The sequence below is a fragment of the Sphaeramia orbicularis genome, chromosome 12, assembly GCF_902148855.1.
Source record: "Sphaeramia orbicularis chromosome 12, fSphaOr1.1, whole genome shotgun sequence".
In the NCBI taxonomy this organism is placed as follows: Eukaryota; Metazoa; Chordata; class Actinopteri; order Kurtiformes; family Apogonidae; genus Sphaeramia; species Sphaeramia orbicularis.
The window spans coordinates 37638955-37665951 of record NC_043968.1 but is presented as its reverse complement, the minus strand read 5'-3'; the positions used below and the strand labels follow the sequence as shown (position 1 = coordinate 37665951).

At 40.4% G+C, this 26997-nt stretch overlaps 3 protein-coding genes across 4 annotated transcripts in view; 2 read left to right on the top strand and 1 right to left on the bottom strand.

Moving 5' to 3' along the window:
• Positions 1-8157, top strand: part of ntn4 (netrin 4) — a 30805-nt gene extending 22648 nt beyond the window's left edge. The window contains exons 6-10 of the mRNA XM_030149885.1: positions 116-329; positions 1163-1257; positions 1717-1785; positions 2514-2687; positions 3653-8157. Coding sequence (XP_030005745.1) covers positions 116-329; positions 1163-1257; positions 1717-1785; positions 2514-2687; positions 3653-3792 — 692 coding nt within the window. The 3' untranslated portion in view covers positions 3793-8157. The remainder of the gene's footprint in view (positions 1-115; positions 330-1162; positions 1258-1716; positions 1786-2513; positions 2688-3652) is intronic.
• Positions 8158-9855: 1698 nt separating this feature from the next.
• usp44 (ubiquitin specific peptidase 44) lies at positions 9856-19878 on the top strand. Of its 2 annotated transcripts, none has more exons than XM_030150541.1 (6): positions 9856-10269; positions 12433-14153; positions 15271-15472; positions 16224-16332; positions 17064-17314; positions 17599-19878. In XM_030150541.1, exons 2-6 carry the CDS (start codon positions 12591-12593, stop codon positions 17721-17723), a joined length of 2250 nt encoding a protein of 749 aa, XP_030006401.1. In that variant the 5' UTR covers positions 9856-10269; positions 12433-12590; the 3' UTR covers positions 17724-19878. The 2 variants fall into 2 exon arrangements, with proteins under 2 accessions (XP_030006401.1, XP_030006402.1); XM_030150542.1 differs by lacking the exon at positions 9856-10269 and adding an exon at positions 11953-12044.
• Positions 19353-25835, bottom strand: metap2a (methionyl aminopeptidase 2a). The gene is made up of 11 exons (XM_030150543.1): positions 25656-25835; positions 24281-24376; positions 24123-24185; positions 23842-23944; positions 22728-22889; positions 22420-22601; positions 21552-21646; positions 21377-21473; positions 21049-21152; positions 20765-20880; positions 19353-20433 (listed from the first exon to the last, which is right to left on the bottom strand). The coding sequence occupies exons 1-11, from the start codon at positions 25810-25812 to the stop codon at positions 20181-20183; spliced, it is 1428 nt and encodes a 475-aa protein (XP_030006403.1). The 5' UTR covers positions 25813-25835; the 3' UTR covers positions 19353-20180.
• Positions 25836-26997: the final 1162 nt, after the last annotated feature.

The window sequence follows — 26997 nt, the reverse complement described above, 5'->3', positions numbered from 1 at the left end:
CTGTGAACATCTTACAAGATATTTGCTGCTACATGAAGTCAAACATTTAACTATATGACACTTGAAAATGCAGTAACATAATATCAATAATTCACTTCTTCACTTCTTTTTCCAGCATGTAACTGTCATCCCTTGGGCTCCATGCCCTTCCACTTGGCCGACGGCTCGCTCTGTGACCCCTCCAATGGAAACTGCATCTGCAAACCTGGAGTGGGTGGTGCCCACTGTGACAGGTGCATGGTGGGATACTGGGGCTTCCATGAATATGGCTGCAGACCATGCGACTGTGCAGGAGACTGTGATCCCTTCACTGGAGACTGCATGCCTGGGTAAGAAAAAATATTATGCTTTTGTGTGATAGAGGCTGACAAATTTGGTAAATACACTGGATTGGTATCTTGCTTAAAGCTGCCATTATCATCACACCCCACCAATGGACTAAACATACAAATAATATAAAATAAAGCAAATATTACATGACACACAAAGTTTATCTATACATGCTTGGCTTTTTGATAGAACTTGCTATGTCTGCTGAGGGGAAAAGGCCAAATCTAAACATCACTTTTGCATGTCAGTATTGTATCACCTCATCAGGAATCGTCTACTGGACAAAATTAATTCATACGTGTTCATACTACATTTTATAGCATTACAGCAAAAGCATGAGGACATATGCTTTGGTTTTTAGAATTTGTAAGAAACCTTAAAGTACAGGAAAATAAAAGTTAAAAAAACATACAAAAAAGTGAGTCATCAACAATTTCTGCTGTCATAGGAGGGTTTATGTAGTTCTAAAAAAGTTTTATCATCATAAACAAGTTTTAATATGGAAAACGTGGCGCAGCAAACAGATACTTTGTTGTAAAACACAATGTAAATGTAAAATACAAAAGACAAAAATAGGTACTTTTTCAGAGCCTTTTTCACTTTTACATGATGAAAAAATTAAGTCAATACTTTCACACTCTTACGTAATTATCTGTACTTTATTAAATAAAGTGTGTTTTCTGACCAACCTCAGCCCGCAGAGAAAAAAATAAAAAGTGAAACTTCACATTAAATACATTATAGGTGTGTCAGCTCAACATTCCTTTCGATGGCATTAAGTTGATCATTTCTGAAGTGCTTTAATTAATTAAAAAAAAAATGTGTTGGCCAGGCCTGATCTGGACCTCTACAACTTGGAGGGAAACTCTAGTGAGCCGGTGAGGATCTTCAGAGCTGATGAACTCTTCTCTGCCCTTCACTACTCAGGTGAGATCCAAACTGTGTGTGTGTGTGTGTGTGTGTGTGTGTGTGTGTGTGTGTGTGTGTGTGTGTGTGTGTGTGTTATCGTCCCCCTCCACAGTCCAGTGACCAAGCATTAATGGTTAAGTAATGAAAGTCATGACAGGGCCTTAGAAGGACATGGAACAAAAGTGCGAGTGTGTGTGTGCATGTGTGTGTGTGTGTGTGTGTGTGTGTGTGTGTGTGTGTGTGTGTGTATGTATGGACGGTTTCCAAGTGTCCCTTCTTACGGACCCCCCACCGCCATGTAACTGCAGCTTTCATAGGTGCATTCCTCACGGGACACACACACCATGCTTGCATTCTTAGGACGCCATGTACAGTATCTGAGACCACACACACATACACACACACACACACACACACACAGAGAAGTAGTCAGTTATTCCACAAGTATTAATCTACCCTTTTATTTGTCTCCTGCAGAAAAGTGTGAGTGCAAAGAGCAGGCCCTGACCAACAGTAAACTCTTCTGCACGATGAATTATGCATATGGTAAGAAAATGTGTAACATCTGACACACGTTCTTTGTGATCTTATTACTGTGTTTAGAATTAGGCAGGACACCTTTTTAATGGTGACGTTGTGGTGTTTTGTGACAATGCAAAAAGTTTATCACTCATAGCAGTGTACTGTGCTTCATCAGAAAGACCCAGAATTATTTAGACTCTCAAATAAATCATTAATTTAATGACTATTTTGATATATCTCATATTGGATTTTAGATGCCATCCAAAAGATAAAAATATTGGCCCTAATTCAAAGTACAATCCCAAAAAATTATCCCAAATCTTATATGCAGAAATATCTTTATACAAAAGTGTAGACAAGATTTATAAGGGACTAGAAGACAGTCAAATACAATCTCAACTGGTTCCCAACTGTGCAAAAATGTCCTATTGTCTTTGATTTAGAGGTTTTATTTCAGATATGAAAGTATTTAGATCAATGATTTATTTTGTTTTGGGCCCTCTAGGGAAAGCATATTTGATTAAACTTTAAAATCCTTTATAATCAGATAAAACTTCTTCTGAAGTTTATCCAAACACAGCAGGTTGGCAGCTGGCTTTTTCTTTCAGTCTACATTAGCCTCTTACTGTGGATCTTTTTTAAAGTACAATTAGGCACATGTGCCATGATAAATTGGGTTGGATTGAATGTACTCCTTAATTTCAGAAAAACACCTAAATGCATGCACATTTTGGCTCTTCTTTCTCTCCCAGTTCTGAAGGTGAAGGTGCTGTCGGCCCATGACAAGGGCTCCCATGCAGAGGTAGAGGTCAAAGTTCAGAAGGTGCTAAGTCAGAATACCAAGATGAAGATACAGCGGGGTCGGGTCACCCTTTACCCTGAGTCCTGGACGGCACGGGGCTGCACCTGCCCCATCCTCAACCCAGGTCAGACATGCAAGTACATGCACCCACACACAATGAATTACCCTTTAGGTTCACATGCAAACCAGTTCCACTTTGAAAACAAACAGTATGGCATTTCTTCCTTGGCAATGAGAACATATTTGATAAATACAAGGTCTTCTTATTTATACATGTGCGTTCCTGGAGATTTTTTTCTTATCTCATGTCATTCCTGATAAATGGTAGTTAGGTCCTGCATTTAAGAAAGGTTCTTGGATAAATAACTTAATAATAATAATGATAATGATAAACTTTATTTCAAACATAACTAAGAGTAAGATATAAAGGTGAACAAACAGCAAAAAGAAATTACAAATTTAAAATGGAACACTCAAAAAACAGCAAAAAAAAACAAAAACAAAAAACTGTCACATAATGCACAGCTATTTCATTGTGGCTCTGTAACAACACTTTATGTCAGAAATGAATTAAATTAAATATTTATCACAGAAACTTTATTACATCTATTTTGCTGAAGGTAAGGTATAACCATATTGGATTTAATATATCATCATTAAAATGAAAAAAAAAAAGCATAAATCTTTACAGTCTGTTACTTTGTTTGTTTAGGAGACTTCAGAATGTCTGAAACTGAGTGACCTACCACAGGCAACAAGAGAAGAATTTTATATAGCATAGGGTGTGATTTATTGCTTTATTATTCTACTTGATTGCCATCTCTTATATTTTACCACTGCTGTTTATCATTGCTGTAATTCCTTTGATTATTCTGTTTTATTGTTAATTGAATTTATTGTTCTTATCACCATTGTTTGGCCTCAGTTCATTTCAAAATTGAATAAAGACTGAAAGACTGAGATTTACCAGAGTAGTTAAACATCCACAAAACAAACTTTTTTTATGCTAAAGTATGTAAATAATGCTGAGAGTGATGGAAATTGCCTTCTTGCTACAAATTTTATTTACTTTTTGACCTCATTTACCAGGGGTGGAGTACCTGGTGGCAGGCCACTCGGACCGCAAGCAGGGCCGCCTCCTGGTCAACATGAAGAGTTTCGTTAAGCCCTGGAAAGCCAGCTTGGGGCGCAAAGTCCTCACGCTACTCAAAAAAGACTGCAACTGGTAGACAGAGAGTACACTGGAGGACAGATGGACACATGGACAGACAAGACTTTTCTCAAAAAAAACAAGACTGTGGATTTGTGTTTTGCAGTCCTCCAGGTGTGGATTCCTTTAATCGCACAAGCTGATGAGTGGGTGAGATGAACTACAATGATTTAAGCCTCACCTTTGCTCTTCTCTTGTCCAGTGACAGCCTGAAGCTGCTGGTGGACTGTGCCGCTAAAAGTGCACAGGATGTAATTTTATTAAGGCGCATCTGTCTTGTATCTGAGCAATCTTATTCTTACATTCATATGTAGGATTCAAGCGAAAGAAAAATCCTCTACTGTCTCAGCTGCAGCTTAATCTTGACCGAGTGCTCTATTTGAGGGACTGAATAGCCTTTGGACTTAATGAGACTCACTGAAACACACAAAACAGAAATGTCTCTGCAGCACTTTAGCCTAAGATGGACTATGAGAGGATATGGACACACAATGAGAGGAAGATTTAACACACACACTCCAAAACTCCCTGACATGGAGCTCCATTACAGTGGACACACATTCACAGAAGCAGCAGTACGTGTGTGTGCGTTGTGCGTGTGTGTGTGTGTGCGTACAGACATAATGTGCAAAGCATCCAGAGTGACGCTGAACAAGCCATACAAGCCACTACAGGTGGTTAAATCTTAGCCAGTCCAGGTGTGCCTGTGTTGTAATCAGAGTGAATGGGTTTTACCCCAGCGTGAATGTATTTGCCTGCCTGTTTTGTCGAATATGTGTGTGTGTTTGTGTGTGTGTGTAACCCAAGTGAGAAACAAGGAGAACGCTGAATGATAATGAGTGCAGTCCAGATTCAGTCCAGCTCTATAGCTCTAGGTTTTTATTTTTTTAGGTAAATATATACTAAAGAAATCAAAAACAGCCGTTCCAGTGTTTATTACTGTGTACAACATTACTATTAATGTTTCATTATCATATTACTGTCCACTGCTGAATTCAGAAAATTCTTATTATTCCTTCCTTTGTTCTTGTGTACAGTATTATTTGTATATACCTATATAAATATTATTGTGTATCATTCTTCTGCTTTTATTTTGACCTCTGTTTTGTAATATTAAAGGGTAATAAATAGTTCGTGCAACTTGGGTCTTTTTAAAAACACATTAAGTCGTAATTTCTTTCACTTATGATTATGCTGTGCTTTATGTTGAGCTTTGAATTGCTGAGATCTGGAACCAAAGACCAATTGGACAAAAAAAACATAAGTAATTAGACAGGTAGTAAAAAGCCAAATTATAGAAAATGACTGTTTGAGTGTAAAACCTAATGTGTAAATACACATATGTGCATTTTCCTTTTTCCTTGTGATTAATTTGTTTGGATTGTTTCAAACTTTTTTATTTGTCTATGTGTTTTTTGCTTTGTAAGTCTCTTTTTAAGGATGCTGCTTCCTTTCCACTTCTCAGCAATTAAACTGGTGGTTGAAGCTTTTCGTAACTACTAGAAATGCTGGCCAAAGCTACAAGTACCCAAAAGACCCAAGTTGTAAAAAAAAAAAAAAAAAAAAAAAAAATGAAATTATCCTTTAATAAATTGCAGCACTCTCTCCTTGACAGTGAAACTTTGTTGCACAGTACAACTATTCCCAGACTCTTAACAACAGCTGATATAACAGAGGCCTTGAAATACTTCACATAAATTGGACTAAAATATCCTTATCACCTTCCTCTGTTTCTCACACATACACACACCTCCTGTTTCTCTCTGTCTGTCCCTTCACATTAAGTCATCCATCACTCTTGCTCCCAAAACACTCTCCCCTACATTCACACAGAGCCACAGAATGTAGACCATAACAGAGAGGCCGGTGCAAGCACACACACTCTGTTTGGGTTTAGGCGGAGTGCATGTTTTCCACCGCCTCCTCGCCCACTCGCCGTGACGTGGTTGGCCAAGAGGTGCGGACACATTCCTGGCGCGTCGTGCAACGCTCCACGGCAGGCAGGGTTAGGGGTCACTCACCTATCTCTGTGATGGAGAGAGGTGAACAGGAATGGATTTTTTTTTTTACCTTTTTTTGGCAGCTGTGGCCGGATAGCCTCCTGTACCCACATTTCCTCATTCGTGGCCCATTCACAGATCTGTGGCAGAGGGGTCACGGCTCCTTCTAGTTTATGCCAAGCTGTTTCCAGACAGCAGGGGAAGGGGTGAACGAGTGCATTAGATGAGAGAGGAATGTGGCTTGAGGGAACGGCTCAGCACAGACCTTCAGGTTAGATGGGGAAGGAGATGTTTTACATAGCGGGAACTGGCCTTGATGGGTAGACGCAACAGGGAGTCACAAACTGTACGTACTACTACAGCTGAACCTCAGACCACTCCTCTCTCTCACACCCACACACTTGTTCCGTTGCTTACTCACTCATTCATTGTGCCCAGATTGACTGGCCATTCCCAGCCTGTGATGGAGATGTCCTGTGGGGGGCTGTATGGTGTGGGAAACTAGTTGATGAATGAGTGTTTGGCATGCTTACACAAATGCATAGTTTGCTCCTGTATAGTTTGTGTGTATTATTGTAGTAATGGCGAATGCATGTGTATGAGTGTGTGCGTGCTGTATGAGCACAATGCCTCACTTGTATTGCCATAGAATTGAGTTATGGCCTTTGTCCTGTCAGCATTCTTGTGTTGCTATTGGCCCCGGAGTGTATGGCAGCTCCTGCAGGCTTGGGGACAATAACCTTCCACCCTCCCCTCCTCTCATTGGGAGTCACAATGCTCCTCTTCTGCAGCACCCATCACCCTGAGACAGACGCTGCGAAACAGGCTGGCTATGGGTGTCACACTGCAGCTAGCGCCCACAGGTCCTGAGGAGGACAGGGGGAGAAAATAAAAGAGGGGGATAAAATATGTAAAGAGGGGATTTTGTTTTGGCAGCATTAGACAGAGGAAGTATGCGCAGGATGAGTCATGTGGTCAGCGTTACCCTCTCAACTGTGATTCACTTACAGAGGAAATGAGAAGATTAAGGAATAAGGAGCCAGACTGCAAATCCTGTACTGAAGTCCTTTATGCAGGTTGTCCTAAAAAATGTAGACAGTCACACTGTCCTTAGAGAGCATCCATTGCTGTTTAATTGCACATGAAAAAAGCACATGCATGCATACACGCATCAGGAATGTTTCTCTAGCAGAAGGGCTTCAGAGCAAGCCAGAACAGGGAGGGCAGTGTTGACATAGCAAAGAGATTGAGACGCTACTGATTATTATACAGCCATGCAAACAAGGACCTGATGCCATCAACTCATTATGAACAAACCCACATAACATCAGACAGACAGTTTGAGTGAACTGATGTGTGAAAAAAACAGCCAGGCATGATGACTTGGAAACTCTTTAAAAAAAAAAAAAAAAAGAAAAAAAGAAAAAGAAACATGAGCAGTTGTTTCAATGCCAACATTAACATTTAGTCTTACCAACCAGAGCAGACAAGCTGCACATCCTAGTGCAGAAATTACAGGAGAAGTTTGTTTACAGGATGTAAAGTATTTCCCCTCGCTTCATCAGCACCTGTGCTTTCACCCACCACAAAACCAACACCGTGTCCAGCTGCGTTAACATCACCATAAACCACCGGAAAGGCTTCCTTGTATTGGAATTATCAGCCACTTTCAATAAAAACTGGTTCCAAAGTTGTATGTTTTTGTCTGTTACCTTGTATTTTAACCTTTATGGGGGTCTTCCTTATATGTTTATTCCAAACAAAACACTCTGCAGATGCTGAGCAAACAAACAATTTCAGGTATGTACAGGAGAGGAAAAATCTGCAGACAAAGGCTTTTTAATCTTGCTATGAGGTGAAGAGCAATATAAACATGTAGTCTTTGGATCTTAGGATCCTCTACTTTAAACCTGCATTCAATTTGTTTTTCATTTTTAATAGGTTTTTATTTTGTTTGGTACATTTTTGTGATCATCTCTGCCACTTTGTTGTAATACTTTTGGACAGACTCTGGCCAATTGGCTCACAGAAAATATGTTACATTCTATTAAATGACACTAGTATTAAAATTAAAGCTTGATAGGGCTTTGCCTTGAGCAGAATCAGCACAACAAAGTAATTGAACTACATTTCTTCATTTTAGAGAAAAATGGAATTTAGCATACACACACTGACCAAACAGTTTATTCTTCTTTTTGCATTTATATTCACAACAACTGGTTTAGAGTTGTTGTGTTAGATTGTGAACAAAAAATGGCGCTGGGACTCTGGTTACGCTATATTATGTCAGTCACATCAGATAACACTAGGAGACAAACTATTGTGTCTTCACACATCCTGCAGTAACAGAGCAACAATACTGTCTTATTAAAGTTGTTTTTTGGCAACCTGATGCCTCTAAGTCGAACATTCATTTGTTTTGTAGTTCTGTCTCAATTTCCACCACCTCTAGGGACAAATACCTTGCTCTTCAGCTGCCACTTTATCTGTGGCAGGAGAGGGCACAGTGTGTTTTATCTGTTAGTTTGCTTAAACAGCTGCCTGCTGTTCCAAAAAACAGGGCTGATATAAAAAAGGGACACTGATCCATACAGTAAATATGCGATAGAACCAAAACAAGGAGCTAAAATAGCACCAAAGCAAGGTACTGTTGCAAGGCTGACTGATTTCACTAAAATATATTAACAATAATCAAATGATACATTTTAAGAGATAGAAAGAATAAATATATAGAGGTCCTCACAGGCATTTTCAGGCTAAAATGTGTGTTTATGAGAAGGAGAATACAGATGAAAAGAGGACAGAAGGGGAGGGGGAGAGTTAGCATGTGCAGACATGAAGGCAGTAAAGGCCTGGGGACATAGAGGGAGAAAAACATTAGATGTGATTCACAGGCATTGCATGGCACATCAACACATACCTCTTTCTATAAGTCACTCACAAGTGCCCCTAATCTCTCTCACACACACAGACACACAAAAACCTCATGTCTCACACAATCATCTTTCTCCATACAGTACACACAGACATACCCTCACTTGCTTTAAACTATACACCTATTACCTAACTTTACTTGCTCGTGTGGGACTTAAGTAGGCTTGTATGGATGAGTTCCCCACTAATCAGCACACAAGAAGGATTTTTCACATGCAGCCAAAGTGTGTTTACAAAGATTAAAAGTCCTCCTTCAGGCAAAATTTCGTAAATGAAAATTTACTCCTTCTTATTATATTTACCCAGTGAGAAGTGTGAGGATTGATAATCTTTTATAATAGCAGTACCTTATAAAACTTCCTCTGTCAGACACCTGTGGCTTCACTTGTAATGTTTCTAGTTTTAAGCTTTTTTTGCTCTCATATTGACTCCGTTGCAATATTACAGTTAAAGGTGTAAGTATACTATGTTCCCCATTGTGGTTCATGAGGCTAGGTGCTTATATGTGCACTGCACTGACAGTAAAAAAAACAGTGGCTTACACTGATAGGATCTACATAGTGAGTATCCCCAGCCCCCATTAACCAGCATAAAGTGCTACACCTGCATCCCACACCAACAGACAGGTCTTTAAAATACCTTACTCCAACCACAGGGCTAGAGGGCATCGGATGTACACACATGCACTCATGATCCATGAAAATGGAAGAGATTGGCGATGTTTACATGATCAAATTACTTGCAACACACTGCTAGAAATGGAAAGATACCGTGGTGTACCAAAAGATGATTGACAATTGCAGTCATATTTGACGCAGAGATAATAATTTACCTCTGAAGGTACATTTTACTGACGGGCTATATCCAAAGTAACTAGAGAGTATAATAAGTCAAGTGAATAAAGTGGGGTTAAAAATGATACTTTAGACTTAAATATGGGGAAGCAAAGGGAGGCTATGGGCTGAAATACCTAAAAATGTAACCTGTTTAAGTACAACAGCAGAAGAATGACTCCCTCCCACACATACGTGACTTTATTATCACATACCATATACCTATTCTGAGCAGATGTGGGCATTAACAGTCTCTTTAAATTGTGCAACACTGCCCTCTAGTTGCAGAGAAATATACTTCATCATCAGTGGTGAGCAGTGATTTGGTTCCCTCCTTTTTTGGCTTGTTGATTATTTTCCATGGAAAGAGGCGCTGTTAATTAAAACGAAGAAAAGCCCTCACAGTGAATTACAACTGAAAGTGATACTGGCCTATTCAATGGCAAAAGAAAACTGACACTATTACTAGGTTAACTATGTAGCGTTTGACTTTAACTAAATATAACTTGATGTTTAATAGGGAATAATTACTAAACTGGAAACAGAACATAAATATAATGGAACACATCACCAGCATAAAATGTTTACTATATAACTGAACACCGTTAACCATTCACAACAACAACGTCACACATCGAGGACGCGCTCGAGCAACACCATGCGACGGGGACTGACAAGATGGCGATCATTTTAGAAACAGAAGAGTAACTGCCGTGAAGGAGAGGCTAGGTACGGTGTTTTAAATTCATATGAAGTGTTTTGTTTCACGTTTAGAACAGTTTGACCTATGATACACGCGTTCTTCTTTATTAACACTCTCAGGCTGTTATAAAGCCAAGCTTACGACAACAAACTGACCTCCGGCTAATACATGAATTTAAGATTAACGCATCTAACTAGCATGGCAGGGTAATGCTAGTTAGCATGCTAGGCTAATGCTAGCAGCAAGGGCAGCTAAGACTCACTAATCTCTTGAATAAATACAGTACAGATGATAGAGCTAGCATAGCCGACGATCTTCTATATATGTACTGCTATGTATGGAGACCATTCAGATACATATTTTGTAATGGTTTTACGGCCATTTAGGTTTGAGTGTAATTTCAGTATTTTGTTATTGCTTCTCATAGTTGTATCAATTACACGTTAGCAACGGTAAGCTAATGTAAGCAGTGGAGAGTCCTCTTGTGTCGTGTCGATTAACACCATCGTGTGTGTCGTTTATTTGTTGACTCGTACCGTTTGCTGAACTGTCAGACTAAGAGATTGTGTTTTGTTGTGGCTTTTGAAAGACGGTGGTACGTTCAGCCACTTAGGAGCATGCAATCACAAGGACGAACCAGACAAGGCGCGCTAACTTGGGATAAAACTTTAAAGGCAGAAAGAAACTCTCAACAGGCTTCCCAAGAGGATTCATTCAGTGTTGTGTTCTTGATGCAGCCCTTTTCGAAATTACAAATCATTAGCGTTATTTCTGAAGCTATGTTGCGGTGGCTGTACTGTCCATAGAGCCGTACTGTCTTACTGCAGTGATGTGTGCAGTGTAGTTAAGTCCTAGCTTGACAGAAGTGCCACGTTATTCTAAAACTTTGATGGAGATGTGATACGACCCTGAGTTACGTGCGAAATTAAGTCACTATGTACTTTTTAATGAGTTAATAGTAAGACTATCTTCCAAGTCTTCTCTATTTGTTAGGGTCTGTCTATATGCTCGAGATCCCATCTAATTACCACGGTGATGTAAAGGATCATACGTCTTTTACATCAGAGTGGGAAATCAACCATTATTTACCCATATTCATTATATTTTTAGTGACTTATGAAATGAAGGGACAGCAGCATAAAATCAAACTTTCCATAATGAGGCATTTCTGAAGCTATACAACACAGTGTGTCTCTAAGTCAGTCTATTACATAAACAATTTCTTATAGTAATTTCGTGTCTTTGGTTTCTTCCATTTCAATTGCCTGGTAAGGTCGTCCTGTTAACAGTCAATGGTGAACCTCTGCAAGCTCAGGCCTCCTTTTGTTGGTTAATCTTACTTCTTTGACATCAGTTAGGGGACACTGGTAACCGCAGCCCACTCAAGGATCAGCACCTTTTAGTTACGTAAACCCCTCGGGGGACATTAAAAGTTTAGCAGTAACTGATAGTTCTGAGTTTTTATTCTTTTTCATTTTCTGGCTTCTTGAGTAAGTTATTTTTAGACAGGTCTTTTGTGTGCCTTTGAAGTAAAATACCGTAATAATAATACATTGTAATACTTAGGTTAGATGTGCTTTGGTAATTTAAAATATTTTTGTTCATGTTAGTTTGCTATGATGGCTGTAGTATTTACAAAGAGCTTGTATTAATAAACGTGAGTCATCCAGATTAATTTCTGTATAGCCTCTGTGATTTGGTGTTTTCAAAAACTATCTCTGGAAAAGCTCTCTAGATTCAGGATGTGAAAACACTGAGAGAGTTTGTGTTAACTACACACACCTTTCTGTATAAAATAGAGGTACCTGGCAACACTCAGTAGAGTCATTTTTATCTGCTAGTTATTTTACTATTGCCCCATGTTTCTGTCGGGAAATGTTCAGTCCTTTTTGCCACTTGGCAGTGTGCTATTATCTGTAGCTATGACATTATAAATCATTTTAGGTCAGATGGAACTTTGAAATAATGACATTTATTTATAATCTATTGTATTTCCAAATAAAGAGCAGGATGTCATGTTGAAGTATAAATAAAATAAACATGCTTTTGTTGCCTGAATTTAATAGTTGAAAATCTAGATGCTCATAGCAAATAATGCGGAACAGGTCAAGTTATTTTCCCAGTAAGAGGTTTCCTTATATTTTCCCCATCACATTGAATAATCATATTTGTTTTTTTCTCTCTTTTAGATAACACCATGCCCTGGGAGGGTCCCATTTCTCAATTCACCATGGTCACCATGGTGATATGAAGCCAGTGTGAAACACAGATACACAAAGATTCACACACAGACAGTCAGTTATTGACTGACACAACCAGCCGCCACCTTGGCAGGCAGGTGTGTGTAATGGACAGGTGTAAGCATGTGGGGCGGCTGCGGCTGGCCCCAGATCACTCCATTCTTAACCCCCAGAAATGGCACTGCATGGACTGCAACACCACCGAGTCTATATGGGCCTGTCTGGGCTGTTCGCATGTGGCATGTGGACGTTACATCGAGGAACATGCTCTCCAGCACTTCCAGCAGCAACGCCATCCATTGGCAATGGAGGTTAATGAACTTTATGTTTTTTGCTATTTGTGTGATGATTATGTCCTTAATGACAATGCCACAGGAGACCTCAAGCTGCTTCGTAGCACACTTAGTGCCATCCAGAGTCAGCGTTATGAGGTCACCACCCGCAGTGGGCGCACCCTCCGCTCAGCAAGCTCTGCCCCTGACGCCATCATGCCCTCTGGTGCTCGTGAGCTGCAGCTGAGGGATGAGGACAGGATGTTTACTGCCCTCTGGCATCGACGAAGGGCGCTTATGGGACGTGTCTTCAGGTTCTGGTTTGGACTCACTGAATGTGGAAAGAAGAGAGAAGAAGAGGAGAGGAAGAGGGAGGAAGAGGAGGAGCAGAAAAGGGAGGCAAGGGAGAGGAGGAACGCTCTTAAGAGGCAATTGCAGGAGGAATTGGAGAATGCCCCTCTCAGGAAGAGTCGTCGCCTACGGCAGAAGAGCCAGAGAGTAGTGGACGCGGCAGCAGTAATACCAGCCTCTCGTAGGGCGCGCAACGTGACAAAAAATGTAGTGCCCTCATCCCTTACGCGCAGGCCAAGGACTCGAAGCCCTGCCACATCGACACCTCAGAAAGCTGGGCAAACAAAAAAAGTTCAACCAACTCCCAAACTCCGCAGCCGTTCCTCTGCCACCAAAACTAAGCCCAAAACATCCTCAGTGACCTCGCGTGCACCCCCAACTCCTGTCCGTCACAAACAGCAGAGTACAAAACAGGGTGGCTCACCCTTCAGACGGCGTCCTACAGTCACTCCTGGAGTGACAGGACTGAGGAATTTGGGCAACACCTGTTATATGAACTCTATCCTTCAAGTGCTCAGCCACTTACATGTGTTCAGGGAGTGCTTTCTGCGCCTGGACCTAACACAGGCACTGGAGCTCCTGGCATCTGCTGTACATGGCCAGTTGTCAGGGAAGGCTTCTTCCCATTCATATATGGTCCACATGAAGGGACCTCAGGCCAGCTCAGGCTCAGGAGTTGGGCTGAGCGGTGGGGCTTCACGGGCCCGCAGCATGGAGCTTATACAACCCAAAGAGCCAAGCTCAAAGCACATCTCTCTTTGCCACGAGCTGCACACCTTGTTCCAGGTTATGTGGTCCGGCAAGTGGGCGCTGGTTTCGCCTTTTGCTATGCTACATTCAGTCTGGCAGCTGATCCCGGCATTCCGGGGCTATGCTCAGCAGGATGCTCAGGAGTTCCTGTGTGAGCTGCTGGACAAGGTACAGCATGAGCTGGAGAGCACTGGCAAGCACACGACCACAGCAGGAGTACCACAGACACAGAAACGACTCATCAAGCAGGTGCTCAGTGTGGTCAACACCATCTTTCATGGCCAACTCCTTAGCCAGGTATAACACACACCTGTTAATAGCTACTAACATCTATCACACACAGAATAACGTTGTCTTAAGTGTCATCTGTCCCAGGAGTAATACATCTGCCCACTGATAATGTAACATCAAGACAGCAATTCATATTTGTTGACCATAATGGATCAATTTCCAGATACTAAGGTTAGATCTCAAATGTTGATTTAAATCTAAAATCTGGAATCTATTTTTAAGGGCTGCAAGTTGGGCTCCTTTCTTGATTTTATTTATTTATTTACTTTTTAAAGAAGTTTTTCCATACAACTTGAACTTATTCTTTTACAAGCATGCCTCTCCCTCTATCAGTTTGGGCATTTATGATGTCCTGGCCCCCATGTAGTTGCTTAATCACTGGACAAAGGATGGGGAATGAAGCAGAAGTTCTCTCAACTTAAGCTAGCAATTTCTAAAAGTTTACAAACTTTACTTTTATTTCAAACAAACAGTTTATCAGTCATTTTTTTATTGTTCCAGCTCTTTTTTTTAATGTTCCTCTGTTTGTCGCATTCATTATAATAATTTTGGCTATATCATGCAGCCTTACATACTCCCTATGTATATAACCAGATTTAGGCACTAGTGCTGGTTATCGACAAATTGTATGTAAATCTGCGTATGACTGTGACTTACTAACACATGTTTTGCTGGGGCAAACAATACTAGGATGAATTTAGGCAACTTTTAGGTCTACAAAGTTTAGCATTACTTGTGATTGATGGAATAGGATATAGGGAGGGTAAGACTGGGGAAAAGATGATAGTATATACTTGCAGAAGCTGAACACACTGACACACCTGCTCTTGCTGAATAGAGGGTTGTGTTAGTAACAGTTGTGGGGTGTCTTGGACTTGTGGCTAGTCACTATATCAAAAATCTGTTGCTTAAAGTTTCTGTCGAGCACAAAAATTGAGCATATTAACATTTCTGTATTGTCTGCCAAGAGATGAGCACACCAGATGAACAGGACTATGTCAAGTTCAGTGTTTGTATTATGACTGTAGAATAAATTAAAGTACATGTACAACATAGTACTATATGATGGCACTTATTTCTTGTGACTCACTCATCTGTTTATTTTTCTCACTGTCATTTGTAGGTGACGTGCCTTGCTTGCGACCATCGCTCTAACACTGTGGAGCCATTCTGGGATCTGTCTCTGGAGTTCCCTGAGCGCTATCACAGTAACAGTAGCAGAGAGTCGGCTGCACAGGCTTCCTGCCATCTGACAGAAATGCTAGCCAAGTTCACCGAGACTGAAGCCCTGGAGGGAAACATTTACTCTTGTGACCAGTGTAACTGTGAGTTCAACAAGGCTGCAATAACTAATCAGTGAATCATTTGTTGAGTCAACTATGTTAATCATTAATTGCATCAGTATATGTAAGATTCAGTGAAACATCTTTAGGTTTTAGAATGATTGTTTGTGAGAGAAACTGGAGATGTCACTTAGGGGCTTTTTCACCTTTATTACTGACTTTTTATGGTAAATTGAGAAAATCAGAGTATTTGCTAGGAAAGTAGTTTGTGCTTGACATTTGACATTCTGTTCATCATTGTAGCCATCATCAGTCAAACCGTTAATCAATGGTCTAGTTTGGTCAAGCACTGTATGTATACAGAGGTTAAATTATTATTTTTAAAATAGACGTACTATATTCCTGTGCACCTTGAGATTGTTCTGACTTCAAAACTTCAAAATCACACTCAAATAACTGTGATTGAAGGCAGACGTATATCATTTCAGAAGTAATTTCAAAATGTACGTATATGCTCAGTTTGATATCTATTTAGGTCTGGAGCAAAAAACTGAACCCATCTCATGTCAGTGCACAGGAATAAAGGGTCAGAAGTTTAGAGAAGTCCATTAACTGTTACAGGATATATTGTCACGCAGTTTTTGGAATGGATTGTGTAACAATGTGATCTACATTTAAGGGGAGTCACTGCTCATAAAAGCAGTGTCTCTCTAGTCACAGGCACGAAGCAATTAAGGGCCACTTGAAGAAGTAATATTCATAAAGTATGTTAATCCTTTGTTCTTGTCTGCAGCTGCTCGAAGGCGGACCTCCTCCAAACCAGTCATCCTGACTGAAGCAAAAAAACAACTCATGGTCCACAAACTGCCTCAAGTCTTGCGGCTTCACCTCAAACGCTTCAGGTATGAGGAGTAAAATGTTGCATGAATTCAGCTGTAGTTCATTCTTCACTGAAGCTGGGAGTGTGGTGATTGTTATGCTGCATTCCAGAGTGCAGGGAGGTAGAATATATCTCACTTGGAGTTAACGACATCGCACCTCAAAGTATTCCAGGTGATCCATGTTGAACATAAACAACAAATCTGGAGATTGCAGATCTGATATTTGCTTTGTTACTGAAGAGGCATTTTGACTGTCCACAGTACAGTGTTCTCATAAACGCAAATGAGATGGAAGAGATGAAATGACAGATGAGCTAATTATATATTGTGAAGTTTTTGGGGGTTTTTTTCATTGCGAACTTGCACACTGTGCGCCACCATTGTGTTGATGTCACGTTGTAGTTCATGGTGAGGTTGGGGTACTTCTATCTGGCCCCACTTTGCAACTAGGACCTCCGGCTTAGACAGGCATTCTAATGCATTTGACTTGAGTTGGATGTCGGAAACTTCCCATCTCCCAGCACTCTTGAATGCAGCATCACTCCATGATTTTTTTTTTTTTTTTTTCAGGTGGCTTTGACATTCTAAGTTGGATAGAATTTCTCAGTTAGTGGCATGTTAGTGTGTAGTAAGAGTAATTAAATGAAACATGTATTTTAGGTATTTGTTACCATCTGACTGGTTGGTCTGTCAACCTGTGACATGTCTTGTTATGTTAACTATAACCTTTCTCTCTCCTACTTATTCTTCAGGTGGTCTGGGAGGAACGACCGGGAGAAGATTGGAGTCCATGTCAGCTTTGACCAGCTTCTCAACATGGAGCCTTATTGCTGCCTTGAGCCTTCACCTAAAGGTGTGCCCTGCTCCAGCCCCAGCAGCCCCAGCTCTGCAGGCTCACCTCGCCCTAAGCACTTCATCTACGAACTCTCAGCTGTGGTGATGCATCATGGGAAGGGCTTTGGCTCTGGTCACTACACTGCCTACTGCTACAACACAGAAGGGGGTTAGTAAAGAATTTACAAAATATTAATAGCTTTTGATAAGCTTTGCTTTTGTTTGTATTGGATTTTACATTTATGGTGTCAATGTCTTACAAAGTGAATATTTTCTGCATATGCTTCTTTTGTCAGTTGTAAACTGGTGTCTGGAATGAGCATTATATCAGCTGACGCTAACAATCCCAGTAGAAGTTCATAACTATCTTTAAGACTGTTCAGACTGTTTTGACTGAGTTTTCTCTGTGCTATTGTTCACTCTAAAATGTTTCTCCTCTTCTCTTCTGTCCAGGCTTTTGGGTTCACTGTAATGACTCTAAGCTGAATGTGTGTTCAGTGGAAGAGGTGTGTCGTGCTCAGGCCTACATCCTCTTCTACACACAGCGTGTAACTCAGGACAAAGACAGGCCACTATAGGACCACAGGCCCTAATCCCACCTTTTCCTCCTCAGCTGCAACCTGACCACTCAGCGAGAAGGTATCAGCACAGCCCAACCTGTCACTTTCCCTCTCCCGTGTGTTTCTTTGGGCATTTTATATCCTGGCTGGATGGGTGTTTTTTAAATCTAAAAAAAAAATAGAGGAAAGACTCCTTTTTTGAAACAGTTCTGCTTTGTGAATTTATTGTATATGGTGTTTATATGTAGGTATTTTTTTTAAAAAGGTGATGTTTGTGATTGGTGTACAGTTGTAATTTTATAAAAAAGAATTATCAGCCAAGATGTGTTTGAGTAGCAGCCAACAGACTTTGGCCGGGCATGACTACATACAAGTGTCCTCTCCAGGTATATTCACATGTGGCTTGTTGATTGTAAATTCAATTTGGTCATCTAAAATCAGCTGAGATGTTTCTCTGTCACTTTAGATAGTCAACACAGAACTGGATATAGGGTTGTAAAATGTCATTCACTATTACTAGAAATGGCCTGGTTTTGATAATGTCCCCTTTTCCACAGACAGTCCTGCCACAAATGCACTATTTTCTACATAATAGGTTGTCTGCATTGTTTGTACTTGCACTCCGTGTTGGTTCAAAAATCGGTACACAAGCAGAGTAGAGGTTATTTTTCCACTCTGCTGTGTCTGTCAGGAAAAGATGCAATTGGCAGACCTCAAGCCTAAACCTTGGGGAAAGTGTTTGGAAAGTCTCAGCATTTCCAAAACAGCTCAGCATTTGCTGGGTGCTTTAATTTTTTTCCTTCTCTGTTGGATTGGTAGAGGAGGAGAAAGAGTTTTCCAAAGGGATGTTTTTGGTTGAATGCTGCCACCTCTATGCTCCAGAATGTAAATTGTCTGAACACTCCCTGACAGATGACAGTGTACTAGAAAAGTGCCCTTTTGTTGAAAAAGCAGATATATTTTAAGAGACCATATCAATTCAGCAAAGTGGAATCCGCACAGCTGTAGACCCAACCAGACCAGCATTTAGATTTTGAATGTATTTTTCTACAGTCCTCCTCAGAGGTTTAAGAAAAGAGGCCATTGACTGTTTAAAAAGTTTTATACAACCGCTGATTCTTTTCAACTTCTTGCTGATTGTTCAATGCCACCAGCAGTTATGACAGATTCCACTGTTTTAAGTAGTGTGTACTGTATGTGTACATACTGTATTTGCCAGATCTACCTGGAATTTTGCAGTGTATACAGATTGTGGTATTTATCTCCATACTGGAGAAAACTGTACAAAAGAAAATCTCCGCCTCATCCATGTTCTCTCTGACTTGTCCATCAGGGGGAAATTTAAAGCACACTTTATCTTGTGTCCCTTTACTGTCAGATGTTGTGACACATTTTTGGCTTTTGGTTACTACTCCATGGATGTGTGTGTAAAATTATGGAAGATATACTATGCAAATTGTTACCTCAATTTTTTCTAGAGAAAATTACCTCAATAAATGAGAATATTTTTTCATTTTTCTACAAAAACTTGGTGATGTTTTCTTTCTCATGTTTGGGCAGTAGCTTTTATCACAGTTATTAACCTTCACATTATTCTGAACCCTCAACCATACAATTGATACAGAAAATATAAGATGAGGACAGCTCTCAATGAGCAAAATTATTTTAATTGTTTTCTTACAAAAACATTTTAGGGAGTTCAAAATGAAGCATTTAATTGGGAACATACATTGGCAGCAGCCATTTCAAAGATATTTTACAAATATCAAAGAAACAATGACTGGAGGGCCAGAGTGCAGAGTTCCCTCCTGTAGCGACAGAAGCCAAACATACAGCTGTAGATGCACGGTGTCTGTATGAAGATGGCGTTATTACTACAACACCCCGAGCTTAACGTTAGAATTGTCTGTTTGCAGAGATTTCTGGCCATGCATTGACCTAACCACCTTTTATGCCTGTCAGTAGCATTCATGCTCAATTTAACTCAAGCATTAGACACTGTAGGCTCAGAGTGGTGCCAGAGAAACTTTGAAAAAGGGAGGTAAAAAGGGGCTTCCCACCCTCACCATTTCAAAACAAGGTTGCATTAATGCAGCACAACCTTAAATATTTGTATAACCATCTCATCTTTTGTAAAATAATGGCTGCAAGGCTTTTGAAGGACAGTGTCTGCGAAAAAAATCCTGACAGTCATGTTGGCTCATCTATAATTTCTTTAACTGTGGTTGCCACCTTTAGACTAATTTATAGAAAACTCAGAAAGCCAGTCCTCCTCCTTTGCAAGCTGTGAGTGGTGCATTATGGGTAATATACAGTAGCATTTGGCATCCTTCACTGCTGTTCTAAGACAGCCACTTCCTGTTCAAGGTTTCTTCTGTTTCAGGTTGAGTCTCTGAAGGAGGAGTTGGCTAATGGGTGCTGGGAGGTGCAATGGGCGGTGAGGGGGGTGTGGTGGCGGTGTTGGAGGGTGGGGTGTCAGTAGTCATCTCCTCGGCTCACCACCTCCTTACAGGTGGGCCTGAGCAGGATGGTGTGCTCAAACTGAGCGGTGTAGCAGCCCTTGGTGTCACAAAGAGGGGGGTAGGGGTCCACAATGCCCAGGTCACACAGGTTCTTCAGGGCCATCAGGTACTTGCTCTCACCCAGGCGGTCGAGCCAGCGGCGACAGAATGCCAGTGTGCCAAAGTTCTCGTTGATTACATTCAGCAGATGCTTTGCTCTGGGCAGCCTGTAGAGTAATAGCATAAATGAGTCCTTTTAACTGAACAGTTTAGAGTCCGCTATTTAAAAGTTGAGAACTACGCATCAAGTAAGGTGGTCGTGTGTGTGTGTATATTTTTTATATATATATATATATATATATATATATATATAGAATTTTTTATAAGAATTTTTTATTCATTTATTCTTTATATCTCTACATTTCAGAGATTTAATCATTATAACCAGTAAAATAAAAACCATTCAGCCACAAACAAATTTATGACTAACCAGTAGCAGGTACAGTTTACTGAGAAAAAGAGGATCTTTCTTAAAAACAGAAAATGTTTGTCCATTACCTGATAGGAACATGGCCAACATCAAAGTTTTTCATATAGTGAGAGCACTCCATGTCATCGTGGACCACACCCTTCCCTGTGCTGCCAAATGTCTCAATGGCATAGACCTCTCCCTCCTGGAGGGAGAAACAATCAGTAAAAAGGTTTAAAAAAAAAAAAAAAATTCTCCTTGCAGAAACATGAGGCATTATAGTCTCAAAACTCGATCAGTATCATGCAACGCTATCTTAAATAATGACACTAGTAGAAGAAAACCTGGGTGTCAGATTCTGTAATAATCTCACCTCCATTCTTGTTGCTTCTCCTCCTTTGACGATAGGTACAGTCTTACCAGCGTGTATTCTGTATTGGCCAATTGAGTGACCATTCAGGTTTCGGATTGGTTTCACTAGAGAAAAAATTTTTTATTTATATATATATATATATATATAAATTGAAAACATGTTTCAACTAGAAAGCTCTCTGAGAGCGCAGACCTCTTTCATCTTTCAGATTTCATTATTTACGAGTAAAGACATGTTTATAAATATTAATATGTTGTTTAGTTTATATTCATATGTGTTTTCTTTCCGTTACTTTATGTCTGGACATATGAGTAGATGAAAATTTTACCTTGGTATGTTTTGCCATCAAGTTCAACTTCATATGATTCCATCACTTCTTGGATTGCCTCTCCAACATCACACAGGCGCACATCAATTCCAGCGTTCTGCAACATGGGAAGAGGCGGGTTTTAGCCCAAACCGACCACATCACAGTGAAAGGTTTGTATGTACAGGAGTCTTACTTTGATCCCAGTATTGGTGGCGTCTCTCACAGCCTCCAGCAGCTTGTCATACTTTGGGTTAAATGTGACAGTGAAGGCACAGTCGATGATCCGCCCTAAAGACACACACAACCATAAAATGCAACAGCTTTTAGGATCCTTAATTGAGGAGATTCGTGCTTTTGATGGTGTGTCTGAACTATTTTTACTTGCTTTCTCTTTAGTCAAATCATTGGCAATACATAATTTTAAGTTTGTCTCTCACTCAAAGATTTCTAAAATATAACCTCTGAGCTGCTCACGTCAAAACATTAAAAAGACCAACATTAAAAGATACACTAAACATTACAGTCACTGATGATATCTATTAACAGCTTATCTCCCAATTATTTTCATCACTGTGACAGTAAATTGACATTGAATCCTTAGCACTGTTGGTTTTACAGTCAATCTTTTTTTTAACTCGTTTAATTTTTGCAGCTCTAATTTCAGCTATTGTTTTAGCAAACCATTTTTCCATTTCTTCTGTTTGCATTGCCTTTCTCCATATTTATTGGGTAACTACAATTGCAAAATAATGAAATAGACTGAGTTTTGGACTTTAAGTTACTCAAAACATCCTTTTGTGCCCTCGGGAATCATACCTATGGACTGAACAAATAGTTGCAAAAATTACCATCAGATTCTTATTAGCTGAACCATTTTTGCAGTGCCAGAGTAGCTGACCATTGCTTTGATTAAAGAGTTGCACGTTAATTACTGTTTGCTCAAAAAAAGCAGCTACTCCATCTACTCGTTGTAGCTACAGAGCAGTCCTTAAATGCAAACATTTTCAGCATCAGCACAAAATGTGATTGAGGCAGCACTTAATCTGGATAAAATAAACTACCATTGATGTGTGTGCCGAAGTCAATCTTGCAGACGTCGTCGTATTGCAGGACAGTGGTGTCTCCGGCATTGGGAGTGTAGTGGGCAGCACAATGGTTCAGGGAGCAGCCAGTGGGGAAGGCCAGGCCAGCGTTCAGCTTGTTTTCCTTTATCAGCTTACGAGAACAGTCCTCCAACCGTTCACTGGGGAATGAGAGGAACACAATGAACAGCTACAAATGAAAAACACATCTAGTGCCTTCCCAAAAGCATGTGTACAGAGTGAAATTCAATTGTAATAAGTGATCACAATCATAGAGGTAGCCTCACCAGATTTCGATCATGGTCATGCCAGGTTTTAGGAAGCTGCGGACGTGCTGGCGGACCTGTCTATGGGCTTCAGCTGCCTGTCTGAAGTCATTCCATACCTCCTCATTGGCTTTATCCAGTACTCTCTTCTCGTCACTGGTCGTACGCCACACTGCGCTGCGACTGGGAGGTGAACATAACAATGCATAGCATTTATAACAAAGAGAAAAAAAGGCAAACACCAGCTTCAGAGATGACAAATGCTGATAAGGTCATGTACTTCCCACTGAGAATTACTTTGAAATAGGGGTGTGCGATATGACAATATTAGATCGTTAATGCTGTGTGAGACTTTCGTTACCAATTTTTCATCAAATCTGTAAAACCCAAGTCATAGCCTAAGTATCACAAATCCGAAAGTCTTTCCGTTATTACTCACCTGAATCTCTTACCTCACAGCGAACAATTCCGAAGTGTACTGCACCATAAACAAACCATTTGTTTACAAACAGAGCTGGTAGGTAACTCGGGCATCTTCAGAATTTTGTCGCAATGTGCATTGTGGGAAGCGGAGCTCCAGCCGTTTCCGCATCGTGTTTGTTGCAGCTGCCACTGCCAGGCAGCTGTGCGAACCTCCACTTCCCACGATGTACATCGCGACAAAATTCCAAAGATGCCAAAGTTACCTACCGGCTCTGTTTGTAAACAAATGGTTTGGTTATGGTGCAGTACACTTCGGAAAAGTTCATCCCATAGTATTATAAGTAGGATGGAAACCAGCTGAGCCCTGCCAGACCCCATGCTGCCGCCAACCCCCCATGACCGACCAAAACGTGTGTATTACCACCAGATACCACCATGATATTTTATATCATGAATTGTCTGGAAAATGGCAGATAAAGTTTGCTTTTGTGTTTAAGATTACATTACAGCAGTTTCATGCTGCGTCACTATGACAACTAGCTACATTGCAGTGGAATATGCAAAGCAAACAAAAGGAACAACTGGGGTTTTAAAACTCTTGCCTCAACAAAGAGTTGTTATACTGCAGCTCCAACAGTCCTGACAAGTAACTATGAAACTATCTGTCCAAACAACTAGAGATCTATATGTTTGAGTTGGGTGTTCTCCTTACCCATCCTGTGAGGCAGGGTATTCACACTCCTGACCAATGGGGAACACTCCATTCGGGTATAAATCACAGATGGGCACAGATGGGGGATCAGTTTGAGCTTTGGCTGAAAACATAAAATAAACACATCAAAAAGTATTTGGAGTAAGCAATCTAAAACTGTGTGCACACTTGCCCCACAGAACAGAATACAATACATACATCATGTGTAACTGTAACCAAATTAGTGGATTAATCATTACATCCATTTTACACCCTCAGCAAGAAGAAAGAGATAAACTTACGTCCTTTCTTCTTCTTTTTCTTCTTCTTCTTTTTCCCTGCTGAGTTTTCTCCATCATCACCATCTGTGGACACACCACCATTTTTGACAGCTGACACTAAAGTTGTCACAAAAGATCCAAGAGGAAAAGCTACAAACTCAAAAGGGTTGAGCAATCACCTTCTTCGCCATCCTCCTCTTTCTCTTTGTCTTCTATAGCTTGTTTTTCCAGCTGTTTGCTCACCTCAGCCACTCCATCCACCTCTGCCTCAGGGCCTACAGCAAGAAGCAGAATATCAACAGTTACACATGAAGTCAAAAAAAACAAACAGCCTGCAGCCAAAAGGAGTTGACTCAACATATGATGGAGTAAACTGAGAAGCTCTACAAGCAACAATTATCAATAGCAGTCCAAAACCATTCAAGTGATCATGTTGTTACAGCATGGGAAAAACAGATAAATATATGAAATAATCAACCAATTACCAACACAGCATGTTCTGCGCTCGATCTGGGAAAAACTGATAAGTAAAAATATTATTTATATAGCATCAGTATGACACTTTAAGTTGACAGGTCTTTTTTTTAGCATTTGCGGTGAAATTAATTGAGCTTAACAGTGACAAATACCATTTTGATTTAGTTAATTTGTTTTTAAAAACCACCATTGCGTATACTGTCCTTACATAATAAGTCTGGCAAAGAGTGAATTACGAAATAGGAAACCTTGGCTCTGCACAGAACAGGTTCCCAGTAGGAGGAGGTTGCACGCTAAACTGTTCAACTTTCCCTCGCTTTACTTGATCGATCACTTTTTCTTTCGATATTGTTGTTTGAAGAGTCTGACTAAACCCCGGCGTGTTTCATGAGGCCTGAGAGGCGCCACAGCTCCACAACCTACGGTGCTCTCAACCCGCATGGCTAATGAGGATGAACGTCAAGTTGGGGTTTTTAACTAGGGCTTCCGGCATCCGGCTATTAACAATAAAGACACATCGACAACGACGACGAAAAAACAATCCATCTTTCAAAAAAATTCAGCGGTAACGATGATAGATGGAATTACTTGTACAGTGTTTTCCCTGCATCTGCCACACATTCAGACACTGTACATAAAAGGTCTGATTTGTGATATATTTAGCACGCTGTGCAAGAGTCAAGCGATTGGATGAAGTACCCGTCTTTAAAGACTTTCCCATCACCCACATCACTAAAATAACAAACACCTACCGAAGATCAACTGGACAGGTGTAGAACAGAATTTTTCTTTTAGTTTCTTAGACTCATCTATTCCTGTTGTATAATATAGTGTTTAGAAGCAAAGCTGATTAGTACACTGTTTTACAGTTATATCAGCCATTTTCATTATAACAACACCTAAATAACGTTACATATAAAAAGGGATTTACCGACTCCCTTCCCCATAAAGGCCTTTATTTTGAAGCTATGGTCTCTACAGCTCTGGGTTAGTCGTTGCTGATTGTCGCCGCCTTAACGCTGCGCTGTTAGCCCTGCTAGCCTGTTAGCAAGAAAGTAATCGGAACAGACAGTCCACCTGTGGTTGACGACTTATTCTTCTTCTTCTTTTTCTTCTTCTTTTTCGCTGTCTCCTCAACCGGGTCGGCCTCTTCCCTGTCCTCCGCCTCCCCGTTCAGCTCCCGGTCCTGGACTGGTTTCTGGTCTGCTACCTGCTCCGCAACCACGTCCGCCATGATCGCAGGCGCTGCTGGAAAAGGAAGCGCCAAGGATTGTGGGAGTGCTGTGAATGGTGTTGCCTTAAAATACACTTAGTGTTTTACACAATCTATTCATCAAAAAATAAAACATGTATGATTTCATCAACATTCATCCAGTCTTTGCCTTAGTTTCTCTCTAATATTCTGTCCTGATGAATACCGTGGTATTTTTATGTAGCGATACGGATTTAACAGCAAAATACATGTGTTGTTAGAACATAGGTGTTTAGGTGTTCGAAGTTACACTAAGAGCCTGAAGGTAACAGAAAGTAAAACATGCCGAATCAGCTGAAGGCTCGAGCTCAGCTTTAAGCCTAATGAGAAAATACCATAAGACCGGTAAGTAGTGTAAATTAGATTCTTGTATTAGCGCACATTTATCTTTGGAAAGACAAAAAGTGCTTAACACAAATTCAACAGTTACACAGCACATACCTAAAATACTGCTCAACAAACAGTTTCAAGCTCATTTATACTAGATTCAATTCTCCATAAAAATGTAAATATGTACGCTTCCGGTCCCCTTCCATGACATTTTTAAAGGCAGTAGTTTTGCCATATGGAGTACGCACTGGCCGCTAGGTGGCATAATCATTACAGATAATAACCTAATAAAGCCTTTTTAATTATATAGGTCAATCAGTCAAATTTTTACTTATATAGCGCCAAATCATCGCAAAAGTTATCTCATGACACTTTACATATAGAGACCAGACTCTTCAGCCAATCGTATGTCTTTGTATTTAGAAGCATTTGTTCATTTAAAGCATGTCAAACTCTCAGGATATTGCACCGTTTCAGTAAACGCAACCATAATGGACGTCAAATCCTCAGTTAATGTGTTTAATTCCAAGCTAAAATGTTAAAGCTCCACTTTTTTTTTTCTTTTTCTTTTTTTTAATTGTGTTTGCCCTCTTAACTGCATTACATCCCAGGACAGGGGGCTTAAGATGTTAAGTCTTTGGGCTTGTATTTAAGTTTCCCCAGTAAACAACAGACAGGGGTGGATTAACAGGAGAGCACCAGCTGTTGTGGGTCAGACAAATGCAGAATCCCACAAAAGGTATCAAGTAACCCACCAAACCTGTTTCTTAGCCGTGGATATCAAAATCTTTGAAACATGAGTGTGATGCCATGTCAGAAAAGATTCAGTATACATCA

Excerpts from the sequence above, each read along its gene's own strand:
- usp44 (XM_030150541.1), top strand. The coding sequence starts at position 12,591 with ATGGACAGGTGTAAGCATGTGGGGCGGCTGCGGCTGGCCCCAGATCAC. Across the intron at positions 16,333-17,063 it reads CTTCACCTCAAACGCTTCAG|GTGGTCTGGGAGGAACGACC; the intron begins GTATGAGGAGTA and ends CTTATTCTTCAG. Across the intron at positions 17,315-17,598 it reads CTGCTACAACACAGAAGGGG|GCTTTTGGGTTCACTGTAAT; the intron begins GTTAGTAAAGAA and ends TCTTCTGTCCAG.
- metap2a (XM_030150543.1), bottom strand. The coding sequence starts at position 25,812 with ATGGCGGACGTGGTTGCGGAGCAGGTAGCAGACCAGAAACCAGTCCAG. Across the intron at positions 20,881-21,048 it reads GAGAAGCAACAAGAATGGAG|GAGGGAGAGGTCTATGCCAT; the intron begins GTGAGATTATTA and ends TTCTCCCTCCAG. Across the intron at positions 20,434-20,764 it reads GTTGGCCATGTTCCTATCAG|GCTGCCCAGAGCAAAGCATC; the intron begins GTAATGGACAAA and ends ATTACTCTACAG.